Below are 23,788 nucleotides of genomic sequence, written 5' to 3' on the forward strand. Positions count from 1 at the left end.
TACACAATTAAGTTATTTAGTGGTGATTTCTGAGATTGAGGTTCACCCATCACCTGAGCAGTGTACTCTGTACCCAACGTGTAGTCTTTGGAAAAAAAATTTTAAATGTTCCTAATCAATTTGTGAACTTTGGCAAAATAATTTAAAATCAGTGTTAAGTGTGTCAATTAGCTTATATTTGCTGTTTTTGATAAAGTAAAAGAAGAAAGAGATATTCTAAAGGAAAAAACTGTTCAGATTGCAAGGAGAATCCTCATCTCCAGCCATTCATGCTCAAAGTAAGAAACTATCTCATATCAAGGGTGTAACTATAATATATTTTGTTAACACCTTTGTGAGATTTAAGATTGTGCTTAGTAGACACCCTTAGTTATACAAAACAGTTTCTAATATTAAGGGAGTTGTCACTCAGAAGCTTGGCAAGCCTCCCAGAGGAAAGGTGCCTGTTTTTAAAAGAATCTGTGAATGTGGCTTTTGATGAATGGACTAAACTATAACTGGAAACACAGAAAAACCCACATAAAATTAGAAACTTTTGTGCATCAGAGGACACCGTCAACTGAGTAAAATGGCAACACACAGAATGGAAGAAAATATTTGCAAATCATCTATAAGAGGAATTAATATCCAGAATACATAAAGAAATCCCAAATCTCTATAACAACAACAGCAACAAAAGCAACAGTGCAGTTAAAAGATGGGCAAAGGACTTGAACAGACATTTCTCCAAAGAAGATCCACAGATGGGAAATAAGCACATGAGAAGACACTCAACATCACTAATCATTAAGGAAATGAAAATCAAACCTACAAGATGATACCACTTCACGCCCATTAGAATTACTATTATTAATAAAACAAACTGAATATAACAATTGTTGGTGAGGATGGGGAGAAACTGAAGTCCTTGTGCATTACTAATGGGAATGGAAAATGGTGCAGCTGCTGTGGAAAACAGTATGACAGTTCTTCAAAAAGTTAAACATAGAATTACCATATGAGCTAACCTTCTACTTCTGGGTATATACCTACAAAAATTGAAAGTGCAGACTCGTAGAAAATATTTGTACACCAACGTTCACGGCAGTAATACCGGAGTTATTAAGAAACAGTTTTTAGGCCACTAGAAAGGGTAAAGGTTCTTGGTGCAAATTTTCCTGTAATAAGAAGCAACCCCCTGAAACATTTCTTATTTAACAGAAAAGGCAGCATGAAGGGCCAGACCAGCAAGCTTTGATATGCAAATACCGACAATTAAAACCTGGGTCCACTTAATATGGCGATTCCCACCTTTTCCTTCTTGTTACCAGGTGTGCCAAGTATTATGGCCATCTTTAGATAACGCCATGTGATAAAACATTGAGGTGACCCACATTTGCATATTAAAGGGCTAAGGTGGGAGGGCCAGGTTTTTCATGGGCTATGCGGATGACACACCTGGTTAAACCAATTCCCTGGGCCCTACGCAAATTAGACGCTGCCTCCTTTAACTTCCCAATATAAGCAACTACTTCTCTGCTGCACACGGGGTTCCTCTTTGTTCCGAGTCCCCCATTCCTCCATTCATCAGAGCTGTATCATTTTGGTGCATGGGTCGAGAAATCATTCATTAGAGTGGTGAGTATTAGGAGCAAACCTCAACCTTAAATCTGTCCTTTAATTTCAAGGCTCTCTTCCAGTTATCCTGTCGCCAAACTTTTCTTCTCTCTCTATCTGTATTCTCTTACTCTCTGTGTGTGTGGAATGTGTGGAAACTTTTACGGGCTAGGGAAACAATCCTGTTAGGCAAGATCAGGAAATGCTGTAGAATGGGGATATAGCTCAGGAAAATGCCATTGCAGTCTTCTAGGAAGAGAGTTCTCCCCTTTCACCCACAGGGAGGTCACTCTACTAACTCGCTGATGAGCACATGGTATTTCTAAGCCAACAGCGCCACCTAGTGGACATAGAAATCCTCTTCATAAGACACATTGCCAGTCCTTTGCCACAACATTTAGGAGTAAGATGTCTCCCACAGCCAAATTTTAGTCTCGATATTGTCCCATCAGCAGGAAAATGGCCATTCGGTTGCTACATTCTTTTAAGGCACCTATTCTGTCTCCAATTAAGATAGTACTTAATTAGTAAGAGGATTTTAAATTCAGAAGATAACCGGAACCATTTTTTTAAGGGTAAATGCTTTAACACGGGCTGTAATAGCAGGCAACCTAGCACATTGCCTACATTAAAGGAACTTTACCCAAAGGTGACACAGTCTCTCCCAAGATCCATTTTTTGGGGATCCAGGCAGATCACACAGGTTTAGGAAGTCAAAAGGGAATCACACAAGGCGGAGAAGCTAAGGTTGCGTGGGTAAAGCATGGTTAGTCCCATCGGTTAGTTCATCTGATTCCATGGCTTGAAGGACCATGCCTTCAACCATGGGTGGCACGTTTAACACGGGGCCAGGATCCAGAAACCAGGGAGGGAAAATTGTACAAGGATGCTCCCTGTCTTCTCCTCCACTCTGGGTCATATGGAAAAGAAGGAGAATAAGAGGATGCTTTTATTCTCTTTTCTTTTTCTAAATGGGTAACAAATTATCTTCAGCTTGCACCCCTCTGGAATGTACTCTGAAACACTGGCACTTCCTTAACCTCAGAACACTGAAGAAAAAAGCAACTCATTTTCTTTTCCACAAGGGCATACATAACATTTTTACTAAACCTTTACAAGCATTGTAAGATCAACCCAGCTCTTTGAGCAATTGTATCAGGCAGGCCCAGGTAAAATAGCTCCCCAAAGTGAAGAAAGCAACTTCCAGGGGAACCATCTAAGGATCCCCCTTCAAGTTCCCTTCTGATTACAGGACCTTAAGCAAATAAAAGGAGACTTAGGCCGATTTTCTGATGACCCTGAGAGGTATATAAAAACTTTCCAAAATCTAACTCAGGTATTTCACCTCATATGAAGTAATGTCATGTTGCTCCTAAGTCAGACCCTGACTGCAGCTGAAAAGCAGGCAGCTCTGCAAGCAGCGGCGAATTTTGAAAATGAACAATATATCTCCCATAATACACCAAAAGGTAAGGAAGCAGATTGGGAAAGTGAAAAAGTAATAGAAACACCATTCCCAATTGGGGGGGAAGCAGTTCCAGCAGACAACCCTAACTGAAACCCCAATAGCTCAGGAGCTGAATGGAAAAGAAAGCACTTGCACTTTTTCATATGACTTTTAGAAGGCCTATGGAAAACCAGGACCAACCACTCAATTACTCTAAACTGTCTAAAATAAACCAAAAGCTAAATGAGAATCTTGTAGCCTTTATGGAAAGGCTGAGAGAAGCACTAATAGAACACACCTCTTTATCCCCTAATTCAGTCAAGGGACGGCTCATCCTGAAGGACAAGTTTATTACACAGGCAGCTCCCAATATTAGAAGAAAACTACAGAAGCAAGCTATAGGACCAAATAGCACCTTAGAGAACTTCCTGAAGGTGGCCACTTCAGTCTTTTGTAATAGGAACCAGAAGGAGGCCCAAAAGAAAGAAAGCAAGCTCAGAAGAAGGACAAAGTCTCTAACAGCAGCTTTGCAGGTTTGCAAAGTCCAGGATCCCCAAGGTGCATCTGCTCATTGCTATTAGTGTGACAGGCCAGGGCATTTTACAAAGGAATGCCCAGGTAGCAAGATGAAGCCACCTCAACCCTGTCTAGCTTGTAACAGAAACCACTGGAGACGCAACTGCCCCCAGAGGCAGAGGTTACTGGGTTCAGAACCAGTCTCACACATGGTCCAGCAGGACTAATGGGTCCCGGGTCTCAAGCCCCAGCTCCAGTGGCTCAAACTGCCATTACAGCAAAGGGGCTTTTTGGAAATTAAATTTCCAATTCCAGCTAATTTGCAAATTAAAGAAAGGAAAGTAGACCTCCTTCTAAACACTACAGTCAGTCTCTCTCTTTTCTCCTCTCTAATCCAGGCCTCCCCTCTTCCCATGACCATAAGGGGCATCTCGAGAAAAACTCTAACCCAATATTTTTCTCAACTTTATTTGCAGTTAAGAAGACCTACTAACACATGCTTCCAAGCCATTGTCATGATAGTTTTACTATTCAAAAAAGCCTCCAAGTTAACCACAGGAAATAATTTAACTATGTACACTCCACATGAAGTGGCAGGATTACTGTCCTCTAGGGGGAGCTCTTCTTAGCTAACAAACAGTGTTGAAAGCAAGAAGTACAGAAGGCTGAATCAACAGTAGTCACTCTCCCCAGGCACAGGCACTCAATTAGCTAAACTAACAGCTCTTACAAGAGCACTTGAATTAACCAAGGGAAAAATAGCTAACATTTATACTAACACCAAGTATGCTTTCTTAGTTCTGCATGCTCATGCTGCCATTTAAAAGGAAAAACATTTTCTTACCACCAATAAATCTCCTATCAAATATCACCAATAAATTAGCAGGCTATTATCCTCGGTTTTTCTTCCACAAAGAAAATATCAAAAACACACTCTAAGGAACAGCAAAAGGAAACAGATAAGGTAGCCGAGGGAAAAAAAAAAAATAGGTTAGCTGATCAGGCAGCTAAGTCAGTGACAAGGAAGCTTCAAGGCATTAACATGCTTCAAGCCCTTCCAATCTAGGAAGGCTCCATAAGAAAAATTAACCTCAGTATTCCCCTGCAAAAACAAAATAGGCCACTTCTCAAGGGCATACTTTTCAGCCCTCAAAATGGCTACAGTCAGAGAATGGCAAACTCCATTTGCCAGCCTCCAGCCAATAGAGAGTCCTTAAAATCCTTCACAAGGGGCTGGGCACGGTGGCTGACGCCTAAGATTCCAGCACTTTGGGAGGCTGGGGCAGGCAGATCACCTGAGGTCAGGAGTTCGAGACATGGTGAAACCCTGTCTCTACTAAAAATTTTTTTTAAATTAGCTGGGCATGGTGGCGGGCACCTGCAATCCCAGCTACTCGGGAGGCTAAGGCAGGAGAATTGCTTGAACCCAGGAGACAGAGGTGGCAGTGAGCTGACACGGTGCCACTGAACACCAGCCTGAGTGACAGAGTGAGACTGTCTCAAAAAAAAAAAAAAAAAAAAAAATTCCTTCACCAAGCTTTTCACTTGGGAAAGGATAAAACTTATCAATGTGCTCAAAAATTGTTTTCAGGCAGAAAACCTCTAAATTGGTTAAACATAGAGCCTCTCTAGCTCACTTACAATAAGAACCAACTTTATTTAACCCAGGAAATTTAGTATTAGTAAAAACTCTCATCTCTCCTTCCCTAAGCCAAGCTGGGAAGAGCCCTACGCTGTTTTTTCAACCCCCTCGGCAGTAAAAGTTACAAAAATCAACTCCTGAATACATTACACTCAAGTCAAAGTCTGAAAAACTGAGGGAGCAACCCCTGACAGCCCAGAAAAATGGCCAGAATATCAATGTGAAGAAATAGAAGATCTTAAGCTAAAAAAAAACCATAAAAAATAAGTAACTGAGGACTCTCACCTTACACAGCCCCACTCCCACCTCGCCAGATACTTTTCATTGTTTCTAACCTTTCCTCACGAAGTTCACTGCCAAATGTTAAAACTTCATTTTCTTTTTTTTTTTTTTTTTTTTTTTTTTTTTTTTTTTTTTTTGAGATGGAGTCTCGCTCTGTCACCCAGGCTGGAGTGCAGTGGCCGGATCTCAGCTCACTGCAAGCTCCGCCTCCCGGGGGTACGCCATTCTCCTGCCTCAGCCTCCCGAGTAGCTGGGACTACAGGCGCCTGCCACCTCGCCCGGCTAAGTTTTTTTTGTATTTTTAGTAGAGACGGGGTTTCACTGTGTTAGCCAGGATGGTCTCGATCTCCTGACCTCGTGATCCGCCCGTCTCGGCCTCCCAAAGTGCTGGGATTACAGGCTTGAGCCACCGCGCCCGGCCAAAACTTCATTTTCATGCATATTTGCAGGGAGATTTAATTGTACATGGGATTGCCTTTATAACTTCGTAAGTCCCCAAAGGGAAATGTTAGATCTTGGCAAGTAAAGTTTTCAGTGGAAATTATTTATTATGCCCCTCTTGTGGAAAACTGTTATAGTCACATTACTATTTGCAATAAAGCTATACTGAAACCCCAGTAGCACACTGTAGCACCCACAATGCGGAATTCTCGTTGTAGAATTCTAATTGCTAAAATACTTTGCCTAATAATTATCATCATCAGAATTAATAGCTGGAGAAAATATTTAGTCAAGGTTGTTTTGCTTATAACAAGAGTAACAGGAATAAGAAGGAAGCATGAAAGTTTTACTATCATTAAGTTTAACAGGACTTTTTACTAAAGGTCGGTAATATAATGCACTCTAAGCTATTAAAAGGTTATAGAGAAAAAATATATATAAGGAAGAATCTTATATAATAAATACTTGTCCAAAAAGGAAATGATTTGTTGTTTAAAGGATGGATGTTTAGGACAAGTCAAAATGTTTAAGTATTTTATAAAATGGTCTGTAAAAGTCATAAAAAAATTTAATTACTAAAGGAAAAGAATTGTTAAAATTAACGGCATTTTAGCCACCCAATAGCATATTTCTCCCAATCATATTGCAAGTTATACAAGGGCCTAAAGCTAAAGTTATTCTCTAATGGTAAGTCAAGGGGGAAAGGTATGCTTTTCTCAAGGAAAACGTTACTTTTATATTAAGGTTTCTAGTAACATACAGCGACATCTAGTGAAGGTAAACTGGTATTGCAATCCATTGGTGTAACTAACAGGTGTCAAACTCTACAATCAGTTATGGTCTATAGGACCCCTACTAATGGTGGTAATCTGAATACTCATATTCTAGCCCAATATTTTAAACCTTCTTGTAAAATTTATCTCTTTTTGCCTAGGAGCAATCAAACAACAAATGGTGCTGCAAGCCAATCCACACATAAACATGCCATTCTTCAGAGAACCCTTAAATCAACCTCAGAAGACCCCACTGCTCTTCGCCCACACGATGCACTTTTTCAGCAGGAAGTATCCAGAAAGAACCATCATCCAACACCCCCTAACAGCAGTTAGGTTTGCTTCTCTTGAGGTGGGGAATAATACAGGAGTTGTGAATAAATAATTTTTAGGCAGCTAGAAAGGGTAGAGGTTCTTAGTGGAAATTTTCCTGTAAAAAGAAGCAACGCCCTGAAACATTTCTTCTCTAACAGAAAAGGAGGCTTGAAGGCCCAGGCTGGCAGGCTTTGACATGCAAATGCCGGCGATTAAAAAATGGGTCCACTCAATATGGCAATTCCTGCCTTCTTCTCCTTGTCACCAGGTATCACAAGTGTCATGGCCATCTCCAGATAATACCATGTGTTCAAAACATCATGGTGACCCATATTTGCATATTAAAGGGCTCACGTGGGAGGGCCAGGTTTTTGTGGGCTATGTGAATGACACACCTGGTCAAACCAATCCCCTGGGCCCTGTGCAAATCAGACAGTGCCTCCTCCAGCATCCCAATATAAGCAACCACTCTTCTGCCACACACAGGATTTCTCATTGTTAGAATCCTCCCTCCCTCTCTCTCTGTATAGGGGAGCTGTTTTCTTCTTCCTTCCTTCTTTCTTGCCTAACAAACTCTCCGCTCCTTAAAACCACTCCACATGTGTCTGTGTCATTTTATCTAAATCAGTGTGAGCCCAAGGACCCTGGTGTTCCTGCAGTCATCAGAGCTGTATCAGCAGCATTATTCACAAAAGGAATATGTGGAAACCCATAGGTCCATTAGCAGATGAATTGAGAAACAAAATGTGACATATACATATAATGGACGATTATTCAACTTTAAAAATTTATAAAATTTTGATACATGCTACAACATGGATGAGTCTTTTAAGACATTATGTCAATGAAATAAGCCAATCACAAACGTATGAACACTGTATGATTCCACTCCTGTGAAGTATCTAAAGTAGTCAAAATCACAGAAATAGATAGTAGAAAGGTAGTTGCCAAGAGCTGGGGGGAAAGGGTGAAGGGAATTCATGTTTAATGGGGATAGTATCCGTTTCAAAAGGAAAGAGATCTAGAAATCTGTTTCACAACAGTATGTATATACTTAACACTATTGAACTATACATTTTAAAATGGTTATGATGGTAAACTTAATGTTACGTGCTTTTCCCCAATAAAAAGAAAAATAGGCTGGGCGCGGTGGCTCAAGCTTGTAATCCCAGCACTTTGGGAGGCCGAGACGGGCGGATCATGAGGTCAGGAGATCGAGACCATCCTGGCTAACACAGTGAAACCCCGTCTCTACTAAAAAATACAAAAAACTAGCCAGGCGAGGTGGCGGGCGCCTGTAGTTCCAGCTACTCGGGAGGCTGAGGCAGGAGAATGGCGCAAACCCGGGAGGCGGAGCTTGCAGTGAGCTGAGATCCGACCACTGCACTCCAGTCCGGCGACAGCGCGAGACTCCGTCTCAAAAAAAAAGAAAAAAAGAAAAATAGAGTTCTAATGAGCAAAATGAAGATTCAATCCCCAGTCTCTCTGATTCCCAAATCATGCACTTATAAGCACTACCATTTAATATATTATTAAACACAATGAACCTGTGCTCCCTCACTATACTCATATTCTAGCCCAATATTTTAAACCTTCTTATAAACTGTATCCCTTTTCACCTAGAAGCAATCAAACAAACGGTGCTGCAAGCAAATCCAGACATAAACATGCCATTTGGAAAACAACCAGAGGAATGGGCAATTTCCTACTAGTGACCATTTCTAGAAAGGGCACTAGGAGAACTTCCCCTGCAAGCCCCCAACTAGACTGCACCTAGACCTAAGTTAGTCCTCATAGTTGCCACAAGTAACCTCACAGCAATGTGTATTTTGTTTTAATAAAGTAGCTGATACCTCCTAAGTGTATTCCTATGCTTTTGAAATCTTAATTTAAGGAACTTTCTCTTTGGGAAAAAAAAATGTTTAAAAAAGAAATCCCACAAAATGTTTAAGATAGTATATTAGTCTGTTCTCACACTGCTAATAAAGACATACCTGACACTGGGTAATTTATAAAGGAAAGAGGTTTACTTGACTCACAGTTTCACATGGCTGAGGAGGCCTCACAATCGTGGCAGAAGGTGAAGGAGGAGCAGCCATGTCTTACATGGCGGCAGGCAAGAGAACATGTGCGGGGGAACTGCCCTTTATAAAACCATCAGATCTCATGAGACTTACTCACCATCACAAGAACAGCACAGGAAAGACCTATCCCCATGATTCAATTACCTCCCACTGGGTCCTACCCTCCAAATGTAAAAATAATGAGAACTACAATTCAAGATGAGATATGGGTGGGGACACAGCCAAACCATATCAACGTCCTTCTTCACATGGCAGCATCAAGGAGAAGAATGAGTGCCCAGCAAAGGGGGGAGCACCTTATAAAACCATCAGATCTCATGAGAACTAACTCACTATCGTGAGAACAGGATTGGGGAAACTGCCCCAATGATTCAATTATCTCTACCCGGTCCCTCCCATGACACATGAGGATTATGGGAACTACAATTCAAAATGAGATTTGGGTGTGGACACAGCAAAACCATATCTGATAGCTATTTCAATGAAAGGCCACCAAGTTAAACTAAAAGGGTCTAAGATTGGTAAAAATGCAAAAAGTCTCTGGGTTCCCAGTCAAAGAAATAAATTGTTACATTTTATGCCACTAAATTTTAGAGTGGTTTGCTACACAACAATAGAAATACTTTAAAGTCTAAAAATCTACTTTGTCTGATATTAATTCAGCTAAACTAGTTTTTTAAATTTGTTTATATTTTTCCATTATTTTACTTTTGTTACTTATGTACGATATTTTACATATGTCATTTGTAAGCAGAATGTCTGTGTGTTTATGTGTGTGTGTGTTGTATGATAATCTTTGTCTTTGCTTTTAATTAATCTTTATCTTTGGTTTTTAATTGCAGTACTTAATCCCCCTACATATAATTACTTAGGTATTTCAGTTTAAACCTTTTGTCTTAACATTAGCTTTCAAATTTGTTCCAGGTTTATGAAACAAATCCTAAATATGTGTTTTTCTTTCTCTTAATTGCCTTCTTTTTGTTGATTATGCTTAAAATTCTGCTTTCCTCCCTCTGATTTTGTAATTTGATAGAAATATTATTTCAGGGTATGCATTTGCTTTGTACTGGGTCAACTTAGCTATGCTAACGTACCCTCGACTCAATTCTAATGAGCCATGAACTTCAAGTTCTGTTATTCCTGCCAACATTTTGCTCAGCAACCCTGACTCATATTCACCCTTTCTGGAATCAACAGATTCTTTGAGGGGAAAAATATTGTATTTTATTTTAATTTTTTTATTTTTAGCTATTATGGGTACATAATAGTTATACATACTTATGGGGTACATGTGATATTTTGATACAGGCATACAATGTGTCATGATCAAATCAGGGTAACTGGGATATCCATTACCTCAAACATTCATTAATATCACTTCTTTGTGTTAGGAACATTCCAATTCCACTCTTTAAGTTGTTTTAAAATATACAATAAGTTATTGTTAATGACAGTCACCTTACTGTTCTGCCAATCATAAACTATATTTAAAAAAAATTAATATTAGCCATACATGTATTTTTTGTTTTGCTAACCATTGTTCATGGTGTTTTATTTCCTTATGGATTGTGAGCCCATATATGTATGGCTGATATTAATCTGTAGGAGTCCTGAGGTATTCTGCCTGAAGTGGCATTCCCCCAGATATAAATACTATTTGCTTCCCTCATGCACCCTCGGCTTTTACCAATCTGGGACAAATGTAGCCTCATGGATTAGAATCCTAACCACATAGGTAATAAATATTCGGAGCCTAAATCTATAAGAGATCCAAAGTATAGCCATGAATTCTCAATATGAGTATTTTGTTCATTTGTTTTTCTCGTTGTTTCATTTACCTAGAACTGAGAAGAAAACAGGTGATAATGTTTTCTCCTTTTGCTTTAAAGAAGTGGCATATTTGTTTTATAGACCATCCTTCCAATTAGACTGAGGCAGTTAAATATTATTATTGTATATGAGGGTTGAGGGCTTAAGGGAGTTGCAATCTATCCTTTCACTGAGGATGTAGGTTTTTTGAAAAATCAACAATAGTCAACAAGCTTTAGAAATTAAGATGCTTCACTTTGCAAAAGTGAGTAGATGCTATGTACAAAATAACAAAAACTTGATTTATAATCTATAAGAATGTGTTCATTGCAAATGCAATATAGCATGGTTGGTAATTTTCATTGCCTCACTGAAATCAAGTTAAAGAGATATACTAGTTTTAAAACAATGATGCATAAAGTAAGACTTACCAGATTTTTGTCCACAACAATATGCATTTCAATATATCGAGGGAATAACTTAATAAAGTCAGTTTTCTGAAAAACACATAACATGAGTCATGAGGAATTTACAAAAATTTACCTTCTACTGAAATTATATTGAGAGATAAACTGAAAGATATATTGCTCCTGATTACATAATGAGGCTATTTTCTTTTTTTTTTTTTACAGTGTACAAGGAATCTTTATTATTTATAACTCCATGTATATCTGCAATTATCTCAAAATAAAATATTCAATTAAAAAAAAAAAAAGGAACTCCCATTGTGGAATTATCAAGAGGTAAGTGAAGGCCAAACCTTCATACGATACCAAACCTGCCAGCACCTTTATCTTGGGACGTCAGAGCCTCCAGATCCACCACATAAGCTTCTACTGCTTACCCAGGTCTGTGGCATATTGTTACAGCAAGACAATGGCCTAACACAAATGCTATTACCACTATTATTTTCTGAGTTCTGTTTCATGCATGGTCAAAGCAATTCCAAACTAGTATATAACACACAAATGGATACTTTAAACAATGTGTTTTTTTAGGGTTCAAAAGCAAACTCTGGATCCTGAGCTTAACTGTAATGCAATAGATTATATCCCACTTATTTTTGTAATTTATTTTATATGGCCTGACACAGTGGCTCATGCCTGTAATCCCAGCACTGGGAGGCCGAGGCAGGTGGATCACGAGGGCAGGAGTTCGAGACCCGACTGACCAACATGGTAAAACCCCGTCTCTACCAAAGATATAAAAACTAGCTGGGCACGGTGGCACACGCCTATAATCCCAGCTACTCAGAAGGTTGAGGCAGAATCGCTTGGACCCAGAGGGTAGATGTTGCAGTGAGCCGAGATCACACCATTGCACTCCAACCAGGTTGACAGAGCAAGACTGTCTGAAAAAAAAAATTACTTTATTTCTTCCTTGATGATTTAAGACTATCTTCAAACCAGTACAAATATTTCATACATAATACCTGGCCATTTTCTAACCAACTGAGTAATCTGTTGCACAATAAGCTACCTTACATCCTTCAGCAAGGAATACATTAAATTTGAATAGGAAAGACATTACATAATGAATTAGGACACAACTAAAATTTGCTTTAAGTATTTCTTTGGGGGAGAGGACACCACACTTCTACTCAATGAAGAGAAACATTTTTCAGCCCAGAGGTCTTTTATTATTTTTTTTAACACCTATTATGCCATGAATTCATAGGGAATAGGTTCCAGCAGCTCAGGCTCCTTCCCATTGGTTCTCACAAAGTGTGCTTCTCTGGGTGGAGCAGGCTGGCGCTTCAGTTGAACCCAGGTACCTTTCTCTTTGGCTTCTTTCTTTTTCTGATCATTTTCCTTCACGCGTTTCAGGAAGCTATCTCTGCTCTTAGAATGCTTAATGTGCTCAATACGTACATTAATTCTCTTGGCAAGAATCTTGCCCTTAACTTGTTTGTTTACAACAATGCCAACAGCATGCTGGGTAACGTTGTAGATTCTCCCAGTTTTGCCATGGTAACACTTGTGGGGCATTCCTTTTTGAACGGTACCCATTCCCTTGATGTCTACGATATCACCTTTCTTATAGATTCGCATATACGTGGCCAAAGGAACAACTCCATGTTTTCTAAAAGGCCTAGAGAACATATATTGGGTGCCTCCCCTCTTTCCCTTTGTGTTCGTCATTTTGGCAAATTACTGGAAGATGGCGGTTCCGGCCGAAAGGACGAGGCTATTTTCAAGTACAAAATTTAGGTACTATTCAGAAGATTCCAGTTCAAAGTGCCCTGGGTAGTAAGACTTTTCTATTAGACTTCTCAAGATACGTAAGAACTCAGGTATCTTTTACTTTTATAATAATTGAAACTGAAATTTTCAGTTTATAACCTAAAGCTTTGGTTTTTCTCAGCCTTTTGATAATTTTTCATACTAATCTTTCATGCAAGCAGATTTTCTGCTACCAATTACTAGGAAGTTACTTTTGGCAAACAATGTAGTCTAGAAAAATATTAAAATTTACAACCAATGGCAATTTGCTAGAGCCAGACATATTATTTAAGGCAGTCTATGGGTCTTGGTAGAGAAAAAAATTCATCGCTTTGCTTTACATATACTTTATGTAAGTCACTCATCCATTTTTGAACTGTCAACTGGGAAATCCAGGTTGTATAATATTCTCTCCTAAATTATCTGAGTAATTAAAGAAAAGGAATATTTTACATTAATTATCTAAATGCTCACATATGAAAATTAATGTTCCAGTTTCTTTTATACTATACTCATATCTTCATATTTCTAAGATTAAGTTTTTGCTAAGCTTTCATCTAATGGCAAGCATAATGACAAACATAAGTTTATTCTCTCGCCATTGTAAAAGTCACGTAGAGCCCTCATGAAAAAGTAAAATAGTTTTAAGATTTATAAGTCACCAAATCTTGTCTCTGAAAGTATTTTTTATTACACAAAATTATACTAAATTAAAATAAAAGAGCCAATACTTACTTCTGAACTTTTTCTGACTTGATACTCTGAATTAAACCAAGAATAAGTGTCATTTTCTTCTAAGAGAATATTAGTGTCAGCAAATTTTTCTTCATAAATCTTGTGTATAAATCCTGATACAGCCTCCATTGGTTCAATTCCATATGAGATGTTTTTCAGCTGCATTGTTCCCCTGAGTGTTAAGACAATCGAAACAAGTCTGAAATGATTCTACCAAAACCACAATATTATAGTGAGAAATTTGGGCCACAGTTTTTAAGATTTAAAGTTTTTAAGTTTTAAGACCTTAGGTTTTTTTACTTTTATCTCTTTATCTTTTGGGGTCTTTCTTACACCAGAACTGGACCACTATATCACAGGATACATGTTACCTTACATTACAAATCTGTGATTATCTTCAAGAAAGCATGGTAGTGGCATGGATCTGTGCACTTAAACAGGTTGAAACCCCTTTCTGTTGTGTAGATTTTCTAACCAGCCTGTAGAATCTCTAGGCAGTCTCTTCTTTAGTCTTTGATTCCTTCTCTTTGATACACTTAACTCTCCTCTGACACTTGATACCCTAAATCATTTGTTTGTGTGGGCTGAATTGAAGGCACAATAGGCCTAATAATTACTGACTGCAGAGCCAGTGTCCATTATCCCATGCATTCCACAATTGTCAATTATTCTAGGACATTAAGAAATTGGACAAGAACAGAATTTGAGAAAACTAAAAAAGTATGAGGAGACCAATCAATCTCCCTACACGCAAGCTTTCTTAAAGCCTAAAGCAGCAGATCCTGTCAGTATCAACAAGTAGCCTCTCATCAGGAACAGATATTGCTGGAATATCAATCCTATTTTATTAGTAATTTTGGTTCAGTCCTTAAGGAATTGAAATGACAAAGGTGATTATAGAATTAGAACAGATACATGGAGAATTAATTTATAGGCTACCAGGATATAATATTGGCAAATTGAGTATCTTTAAGTAGTCTACAACCTGAGTCCTGAACACACGCTGAGGGTCACAAGAGAATTTGGAATACCCGCAACATATCCATTATAATTGCAATCCATCTAAGAAAAAAAAAAGAAAAATTAATGGATAACTTATTTTTTAAATATATACCCCAAATATATTCTTTATATTTATTTATATTTATTACTTGATATTTTTTTATTTTTTACTTTAGCTACATTTACTATTTATTACTTTAGCTACATTTCTACTTTAATATGATTGGCAATTACCTAATAAATTTGTGCCAGGTAGAAATAAGCACCAGCCTAAGTTACTCAATTTCAGCGAATATGTAAAATAACATTCTAGTTATTATAGAATATTTGTCTTTTTAAAGAAATCTAGAATTACAAATATGTAACAAAAAAATAACCTAATTCTTACCTGAACTAGCAGAGGTTTGGAATGACGGATGTCATTTTTGTCATAAGAATGAATAAAAGAAGCTGAAGATAAAATTGATCTAGGCAAAAATAATAAAAAACATGCTCAAGTTGTGAAACAGAAAAGGTAGAAAAAATATTCATACAAATTTTCTTTTTACTGAAAAATTTAAAGTAGTGTTAATCGACTTGTTTTATCCTATTGTGCATGTATTTCTAGCACTTAAACTGAATTAGGTGCTTGGTGAGACATTTTAACTAGAATGACATACCATACAAAAATGCAGATAAATGAGCAACTCAAATTGCTAGAGACATGAAGAGGAAATAGTATAGGTCCCAATTTCCAGCATAGAACTTTCTAATCTTTGTCTATTTCACTCATTGATTTTAGATTTTATACTCAAGTTTCAAAATTAAAGTGTAAAGTTAGGACAGTGATACAGTTTGGCTCTGTGTCCCCACCCAAATCTCATCTTGTAGCTCCCATAATTCCTACATTTGTGGGAGGGACCCAGTAGGAGATAATTCAATCATGGGAGCAAGTCTTTCCCATGCTGTTCTCGTGATAGTGAATGGGTCTCATGAGATCTGATGGTTTTTAAAATGGGAGTTTCTCTGCAAAAGCTCTCTTTGCCTGCTGCCACCCATGTAAGATGTGACTTGCTCCTCCTTGCCTTCCACCATGATTGTGAGGCCTCCCCACCCAAGTAGAACTGTAAGTCCAATAAACCTCTTTTTTTTGTAAATTGCCCAGTCTTGGGTATGTCTGTATCAGCAGTGTGAAAACGGACTAATATAAACAGAAAACTTAGAAAGAGTTACTTGGTGTCACTACAAATTCATATTTGCTAAACTTTGCTAAGTGCCAAGTTCTTCTCAATAACTCTGGTCAGAATTTTATTTCCCTCAGTAACTATTCAAAAACTTGACACTACTCCTGTCAATCATCCCACAAAACCCCCATGTTCCCTCCCTCTCAGATCACCTGTTCCCCATCTGCACTCCTTACCTTTATTGCCAGAAGGTTACTTCTTTCATTCAGAACAAGCCCTTACACTGGTGCTGTAGATACCATCCTGTGCCATATGCAGAGGACACTACTTTTTCTCTCCTATAATTTTGAACTCTTGTGCTCTACTGATTTTTATCATAATGCTATTTAAAATGATACTAATAAGTCATTATCATCCTAAAGAACCCTTTCTTGACCCCATGTTCTCCTGTGGCTATTCCTTATGTACATTTTTTTCCATTCTTAATACATTTCATCAAAAGAATTGTCTACACACAATTCCTTCAGTTTCCCAATTCTTATTATCCCTGAAACATCCCTGGAAAAGATCCACAAATATTAGAATGTCAAATCCAAAAGGCATTTTAAAAAATCATTTTACATTGGACTTCTAGCTTCTTTTTGAAAACTGTGGCCACTCAGTCCACTCAATTTACATAACACTTCATTCTTCTGCTATTCTTCCTACCTCCTTGGTCCCTCCAGCTTTATCTTCCATGTTGGCTGCTGTTTTTGTTCAACCTATCCCAGGAAACATCGCTGTTTCCCAGGGTTCACTCTTTAACCACAATCTATTTATAAGCACCCTACGTAACAGCACTCATTAAAAAAAACACAAGAAAGTAGAGCACAAGCTACTACTTTCTGCTCAATCTATATACCTATAGCTAAATCTATTTTCCAATATTCTTATTGAATATTTTCAGATTCAAATTGCTAGCCACATATGGCCAAGAATGGCTTTGAATGCAGCCCAAAGCAAATTTGTAAACTGTCTTAAAACATTATGAGATTTTAAAATATTTTTTTTAGCTCATCAGCTATCATAAGTGTATTTTACATGTGGCCCAAGGCAATTTTTCCTGTGTGGCTCATGGGAGCCAAAAAGACTGGACACCCCTGATCTACAGGAAAAAACACACTTGGGTATCTCACATGTGCTAAAAAATCAAAATCACCACTTCCTCACACAAATATATCCCTTGTTCATGTTCCTCAGTTAATTATACTATAGCCTATTCATTTTCTTGAGCGACAACTAAATTATCTGAAATTCCTCACTGTTTACCAATCATTCCACCAAATCTGTATTGAGGTCCACCGAATTTTTCTTTCAAGTGCTATCACTGGTGCCATCGTTCAAACCACCACCATTACTCACCTAAACTGTATAGTCATATAATTAGTCACCTTAACTCTAACTTTGTCCCCTCAAAAAAAGCCTATGAGACTCAATGTGGCTACATAAGTACATACTTAAAACCATTTTTGGCTCCCAATATCTGACCATGCATTCTGAATCTTCTACAACCTGGCCCCTACCTACCTTTCCAGAATCTTTTACCTCTATTTTTCAGAAAATGTTTGCTTTAGTAATTCACACTGGCTTTGTGCATATCAGAAAAGCCACTGTGTCTCACACCTCTATGCTTTACACATAATTTCTTCTCTAAATAGAATGTTGGCTGAGTGTGGTGGTTCACGCCTGTAATCCCAGCACTTTGAGAGGCCGAGGAGGGAGGAATTCTTGAGGTCAGGAGTTCAAGGCCAGCCTGGGCAACATGGTGAAACCCCATCTCTACTAAAAATACAAAAAATTAGCCAGGCATGGTGGTGCACACCTGTAGTCCCAGCTATTTGGGAGACTGAGGCACGAGAATCACTGGAACCCAGGAGGTAGAGGTTGCAGTGAGCCGAGATCACTCCACTGCACTCTAGCCTGGGCAACAGAGCAAGACTCTGTCTCAGAAAAAAAAAAAAAAAAAGTGTTCCCCTGTCTTGCCCCTCTTCTTTAGATAGCTCTGTCTCTTCCCTTAAGATACAAGTAATCTCTTTCCTCTTCCCTAAAAGCCTCCCCTGACTTCCAAGGAATACTGTTTACCATATTACATATACATATCAAATGTATTCCAAGGAATACATTTATCATATTACCATATTATAATACAATTATTTGCTTTCTATTAATGTGTCTGAATCTATCATTCTGTATTATAATTCTTTAACAGTGTAATATGTTTTATTCTCTTTTGCATGCCTAGGTTTTTACTCAATACCCAGTATAGAGTAGGTATCAATATATTTGAATCAAAATGATTCACTCTACTTATACATACTTTTAGAAATTAAGAAGCCAAAGTATTAAATTTTGAAAGGACAAAATAATTACTCACTGCTTTTTGAGATGGACAAAATATGGCTTTCCTTCTATTGTAATCATGTAAACAACCTATAACAAAATTATTAGAAAAATTCAATAATAACACATGCCAAATAGCGTATCTTCTCCAAATTAGGGTTTAAAATGTTGACAAAATTAATAACAACCTGTAACCATTATATTGGCTTTCCTTTCCACACAGATACTTGGAGCTTCAGAATTCTGCATTGAGAGCTAGGTAGTAAAGCACTCACTTGCCTGCTATTCACTATTACTCACACCTCTGAGGGAGAAGCTTACCCGATGATTATTATCTTTCAGTTCAGACAGACCCCACCATCAAGGATGTCCACCTCAATTGTGAGGACGCATTGGTTGTTTACCTAGAGCTCTCCTGGAAGGTAAATTGTCCTGCTCATTGAAAGAGACCCTCCCAAAAGATAGAAGTACAAGAAATGTAATATACTTCCAGCAATATAACATCAAAAGCCATTGCATTTTACTTATCTGTGTGAGCAATCAAACTCCTCTGGAATAGAATGTAGGAGAGAATACAGGGAGACTAAAGACATGTCTAGAGAACAACATAGAAGACAATAGAAAATGCAACAGTCATTAAATTATGTATTTGGTTAATTTTAGACATTTATTTTAGCAAGAGAAATAGCATTTAACAGTTTTCAATTCCTCAACTTTATACTGAAGCATAACAAGGTACTTTGTATCAGGTAAATGTTCTGTGAGGAATTAGTTGAATGGCATTGTGAAAAGAAGTATAAGTGGAATATGGAGGGGACCTTTAAAATTGTGCCCTCTAAAATCCTTTGATATTAAACAAATAAGATGAAAATTAAAGGAGAATATGAAAGCACCAATAACGTTTAAAATCCACATATCTTACAAAGATAAAACAAAAAAACTAAAATAAACCAAAAATGTACAAAACCAACCAATAGGAGGAAAAAACTCTCAAAAGATACATTATCTAGAGCCTCCACATCTTTTCATATACAATGTCCAACTGATATAAGCCGAACTGTAACCCCCCAAAAAATTCGTTAGATGAAGTACTAATTCCCAGCACCTCAAAATGTGACCATATTTGGAGATAGGGTCTAAATGGCTGATGTCATTCTTAACCGTGAGAACCCTGAAGTTTTCCTATTAAATCAGAAAGAAGGCAAAGGACTTCCCCTCTCTCCAGTACTTTTTAATATCATACTGAAAGTCCTAGCTAATGCAATAAAGCAAAAAAAAAAAAAAGTAAATAAAATGGATTCAGATTGGCTAGAAATAAATGTGTGTCCTTGTTCACAGATTACATGATTGTCTATGGAGAAAATCTGAAAGACTCACCAAAAAGAAACCCCGAACAAATAAACAATTGTGGCAAGGTTGCAGCATGCAAAGTTAATACTAAAAACTCATTTTCTTTCCTTTATACCAACAATGAACAGGTAATAAATTAAGTGAAACACACAATGTCATTTACATTTCACCCTGAAAAATGAAATGCTTAGGTATAAATATAGCAAAATATGTATTTATGAGAAAAACTACAAAACTAATGCAAAAACTCAAAAAGAACTAACTAAATGGAGGGATATTCCATGTTTATAGATAAAAAGACTCAATATTGTCAAGATATCAGTTCTTTCCAATGTCACCCACAGATCACTGTAAACTGAATGAAATTAACAGCAAGCTATTTTATAGATACCAACAAACTGATTTTCAACTTTATATGTAGAGCCAGAAGACCCAAAATAGCCAATATAATATTGAAGGTGAAGAACAAAGTTGGAGAATTGACACTTACCAACTTCAAGACTTACTATAAAGCCAGGCACAGTGGCTTACGCCTATAATCCCAGCACTTTGGGAGGCCAAGGCAGGTGGATCACCTGAAGTCAGGAGTTCAAGACTAGCCAGGCCAGCATGGGGAAACCCTGCCTCTACTAAAAACACAAAAATTAGCTGGGCATGATGGCAGATGCCTGTAGTCTCAGCTACTGAGGAGGCTGAGCCAGCCAAGAGAATCACTTGAACCTGGGAAGCAGAGGTTGCAGTAAACCAAGATCGTGTCACTGCACTCCAGCCTAGGCAAAAGAACGAGACCTTGTCTCAAAAAAAAAAAAAAAAAAAAAAAAAAAAAAAAGAAGATTTAGTATAAATGTACAGCCCTCAAAACAGGGTGGTGTTTGCAAAATCATAGACAAATAGTTCAAAGAAATAGAGATCCCAGAAATAGATCCACATAAATATGGTCAATGGATCTTTGACAAAGAAGTCAAGGCAAAACAATATTTTTAAAAGAGAGTCTTTTCAAAAATATGTACTAGAACAATAGTATTGCCACATTAAAAAAAAAAATCTAGACACAGACTTTAAATCCCTCACAAAAATTAACTCAAAATGGACCACACATCTAAATGTAAAATGCAAAAACTGTAAAACTACTGGAAATATTCACTAGAAAAAAAGAATAAAATACATTGTGTGTAACCACTGTAGAAACTATGTTATGATCTAAATGAAACAGAGTATAACTGCAAGCAGTGTTACAAGCAAATTCTACACAACAGGGAACTGTTAGGGGAAGTCAAATCATCAGGCAGCTGTAAGTTAAGAAGGAGGTATGTAATTTAGATGCTTATAGTTTATATTAGGTGAACAACAAATAATTTTAGTATAAGTAAGCCTCATGTAATATTTCTCTTTTATCTTTATGTGCACATGCATTTAACTGGGTATTCTATATTTTTATTTACTAAATCTTATAACTGTGTGCCCTTAGGCACTTTTACTTTTGCAGGTCCTACCCCATATGATACCAAACATATTCAAATAAAATCACATCCCACAATAATTATAATTTTGTTGCTAAAATATATTACAATGTACCTTTTTAAATCATTATAGTTAAAAGAAACACACTGAATTTCCATATTATAAATGCCTTTATAAAAATTCTAGAAATTAGACAAGTGAGGAATTCAAAGATTATCAGTGACAAACAATGGAAAGGGAGAGTTGGTATTATTAATCTCAGGAAAAAGGAAACTAAACAAAGATGTAATGTCACCTCTTCTTTCCAGTCAGAAAGGGAAGCTGTCATAGGGCTCATACACCACAGCATAGCTAGTAATTCACTTGGGAGGCAGAGCAGAGGGGTGTTCAAAGCTGCATGATAAGCATGTTGGTAAATAACCCTCAGCTACTAGAAGAAGAAAAGGTAAAGAAAGGGTATATGGGGAAGGGGAAACAATATAAATAGTATATCCTTACGTGAAACAGACAGGAAAGGTTTCTGAAACCGCTAAACGGAAAAAAGATAAATTTGGAGGCCCATAATTACTAAAAACAATAGATTATCTTATATTGGTAGAAACCATGTAAGAAGTATTCTCCTGCCGAACTATCAGAGAAGGAACATTCACTACCATTCAATCTTGGATGTGAAATTGACGTGATCATTAACAGATAAACCTGCCCAGAGATCATCACCATTCAGATCCTCACTGACTTAGTGAAAGCTAAGAGAAATCTCTAGGGGATCACTAGGGCCAGAACTAGGCTACCAGAAAACTCGGTTATCAAGATAAATAATATCTTAATGCAACCTTTTTAAAAATCAATGCAAAAAAACACCATGATGAAAACAATATCAAAATTTTCAAGACAGACAGGATCTGATCCTGTAGTTACATGACTCATTTCACTTGCCTCACCCTAATCCTAGTCCTAGGGGGATCCAAGTTTTCTGCTACCTCCTTAAATTTCAAACTTGGGGGATCCTATACCTAGCATTTTGACCCCGGGGGATCTTATCCCTAAAATCCTTCATCACCAACAGAAACACACACACACAGTCTCACACATTCGTAAACATCAAAATGCTCCCTCTTGTGAACCTGTTCTCAGCTGTCAACTCTGCCTCCAAGAAGTACAATCCTGCCCACATTCAGCACCTTTGGTCTTGACATTAAACACAACTTAACAACATTTCATATTAAAAATATTATTAAAATTACATTATGTTCTGGATCTGTTTTAGCATCCGATGATGAAATCTTCTCTGGAATTGTGGTCTGCAGGAAGGTTTTATGAGGATCTAAAAATAAATATAAACTATGTTATTTTGATACCCATGATCTTATGTTATTCACTTCTGATTCTGCATTTGTTTCTCTACATTAGCGGCTATTTTTAATATAATCTACACATCTCGCCCTTTCCACTGTCTTTCTAGTCATTCTTACCTACAAATTTCTGACCCCTTGTCAAGATCTCAAATTTTTATTCTCATTCTCCCCTGCAAATCCCTGTCTACACAGATACACACACACACACACACATACACACACACACACAGTTTGGCGCTGGCACAGCTTGACTAAACGTTAAGTACCAAATTCGGTGTTGTAAACAGATGTGGAAATGAGAAAACACAGATGCATCCAGAAAGTGAGATATTTTGCAGGGACGAATATAGATATTGAATACAAGGATGATCTGCACTTTTCAATGGGGCAGGTGGAGGCTAACAGTTGCCTAATCAGTCAATCCTTGATAAATAGCTTTTTTTACAGTGATGCAATTTTTCGTAGAGTAGCAGAATTTTGTATGTGGAAAAAACCACAAATTTCATTTTTGTTCATTTTCTGGATCAGGAAGCCATCCCAAAGAAATAAAACGATTTTCTGTCGGAAGCTGCCTCTCTGCCTTTTTAGCCACAGACCTTGAGGCAAGGGGCCAGGAGAAAGCGGGAGAGCGTGGAGCTAGGGTAAAGTCTGAGCTGGACCCGGGCGGTGGGCGGTGGAGTGAACAAGGTATCCCTCGCAAGCCTGGATTCCTGGACTTACTGAGGTCTGCATGCATCCCACCAAGTCCGGTGAGAAGCACCAGAAGAAGGAACATGGCTCGCTGTCTTGGAGCCCTGGCGATGAACAGCAGTTGAGACGTTGAGACCTGAAGAGGCGCAGCTCGCGCAGGGCTGAGCGCGCGTGAGGCGGCCCAGGGAGGCTGCGGAGAGGAAAAGCACATGGAAGAAGCGGGAGGTGATTGGAAGTAGGTAATGCGCTGCTGGCGGGCAGCTGAGCACTCAAGAGAAGTGTCTCAGCATTGATACGCCAGTCAGTTTATTGTTAAAGAAGAAAGGATTCCTAATTGTCAATTCTCAGGTTAGGGTGGTGCCTGGTGAGGCTTTTGCTTATATCTTTTACTTAGACCATCGCTTTTTTAATTAACTTCCAGTTACAGTGAGAAAAGAAACAAATATAAAAATATTCTGGTTACTGACAGCAATCAAGTTTCTTCCCATTACATTTATATACCATGCAAACAGTTTAGCTAGAACTA

The 23,788-nt window shown here is 37.9% G+C and overlaps 2 protein-coding genes across 4 annotated transcripts in view; both read right to left on the reverse strand.

Annotated features, from left to right (window-relative positions):
* Positions 1–23,413, reverse strand: part of LOC126961194 (disintegrin and metalloproteinase domain-containing protein 5) — a 137,182-nt gene extending 113,769 nt beyond the window's left edge. The window contains exons 1-7 of one of the 3 annotated variants that reach the window (XM_050801306.1): positions 23,293–23,413; positions 22,462–22,541; positions 18,441–18,496; positions 15,253–15,331; positions 14,848–14,924; positions 13,863–14,034; positions 11,337–11,402 (exon numbers count right to left, since the gene is read on the reverse strand). In XM_050801306.1, coding sequence (XP_050657263.1) covers positions 11,337–11,402; positions 13,863–14,034; positions 14,848–14,924; positions 15,253–15,331; positions 18,441–18,496; positions 22,462–22,541; positions 23,293–23,347 — 585 coding nt within the window. In that variant the 5' untranslated portion in view covers positions 23,348–23,413. Of the gene's footprint in view, positions 1–11,336; positions 11,403–13,862; positions 14,035–14,847; positions 14,925–15,252; positions 15,332–18,440; positions 18,497–22,461; positions 22,542–23,168; positions 23,263–23,292 lie in introns of those variants that run through there. The other 2 variants (XM_050801308.1, XM_050801307.1) reach the window with 2 other exon arrangements.
* LOC126961222 (60S ribosomal protein L21-like) lies at positions 12,528–13,091 on the reverse strand. The gene has a single exon (XM_050801367.1). It carries the CDS (start codon positions 13,044–13,046, stop codon positions 12,564–12,566), a length of 483 nt encoding a protein of 160 aa, XP_050657324.1. The 5' UTR covers positions 13,047–13,091; the 3' UTR covers positions 12,528–12,563.
* Positions 23,414–23,788: the final 375 nt, after the last annotated feature.

The sequence above is a fragment of the Macaca thibetana genome, chromosome 8, assembly GCF_024542745.1.
Source record: "Macaca thibetana thibetana isolate TM-01 chromosome 8, ASM2454274v1, whole genome shotgun sequence".
NCBI classification, from domain to species: domain Eukaryota; kingdom Metazoa; phylum Chordata; class Mammalia; order Primates; family Cercopithecidae; genus Macaca; species Macaca thibetana.

Coding starts and splice junctions, on each gene's coding strand:
- LOC126961222 (XM_050801367.1), bottom strand. CDS start 13,046: ATGACGAACACAAAGGGAAAGAGGGGAGGCACCCAATATATGTTCTCT.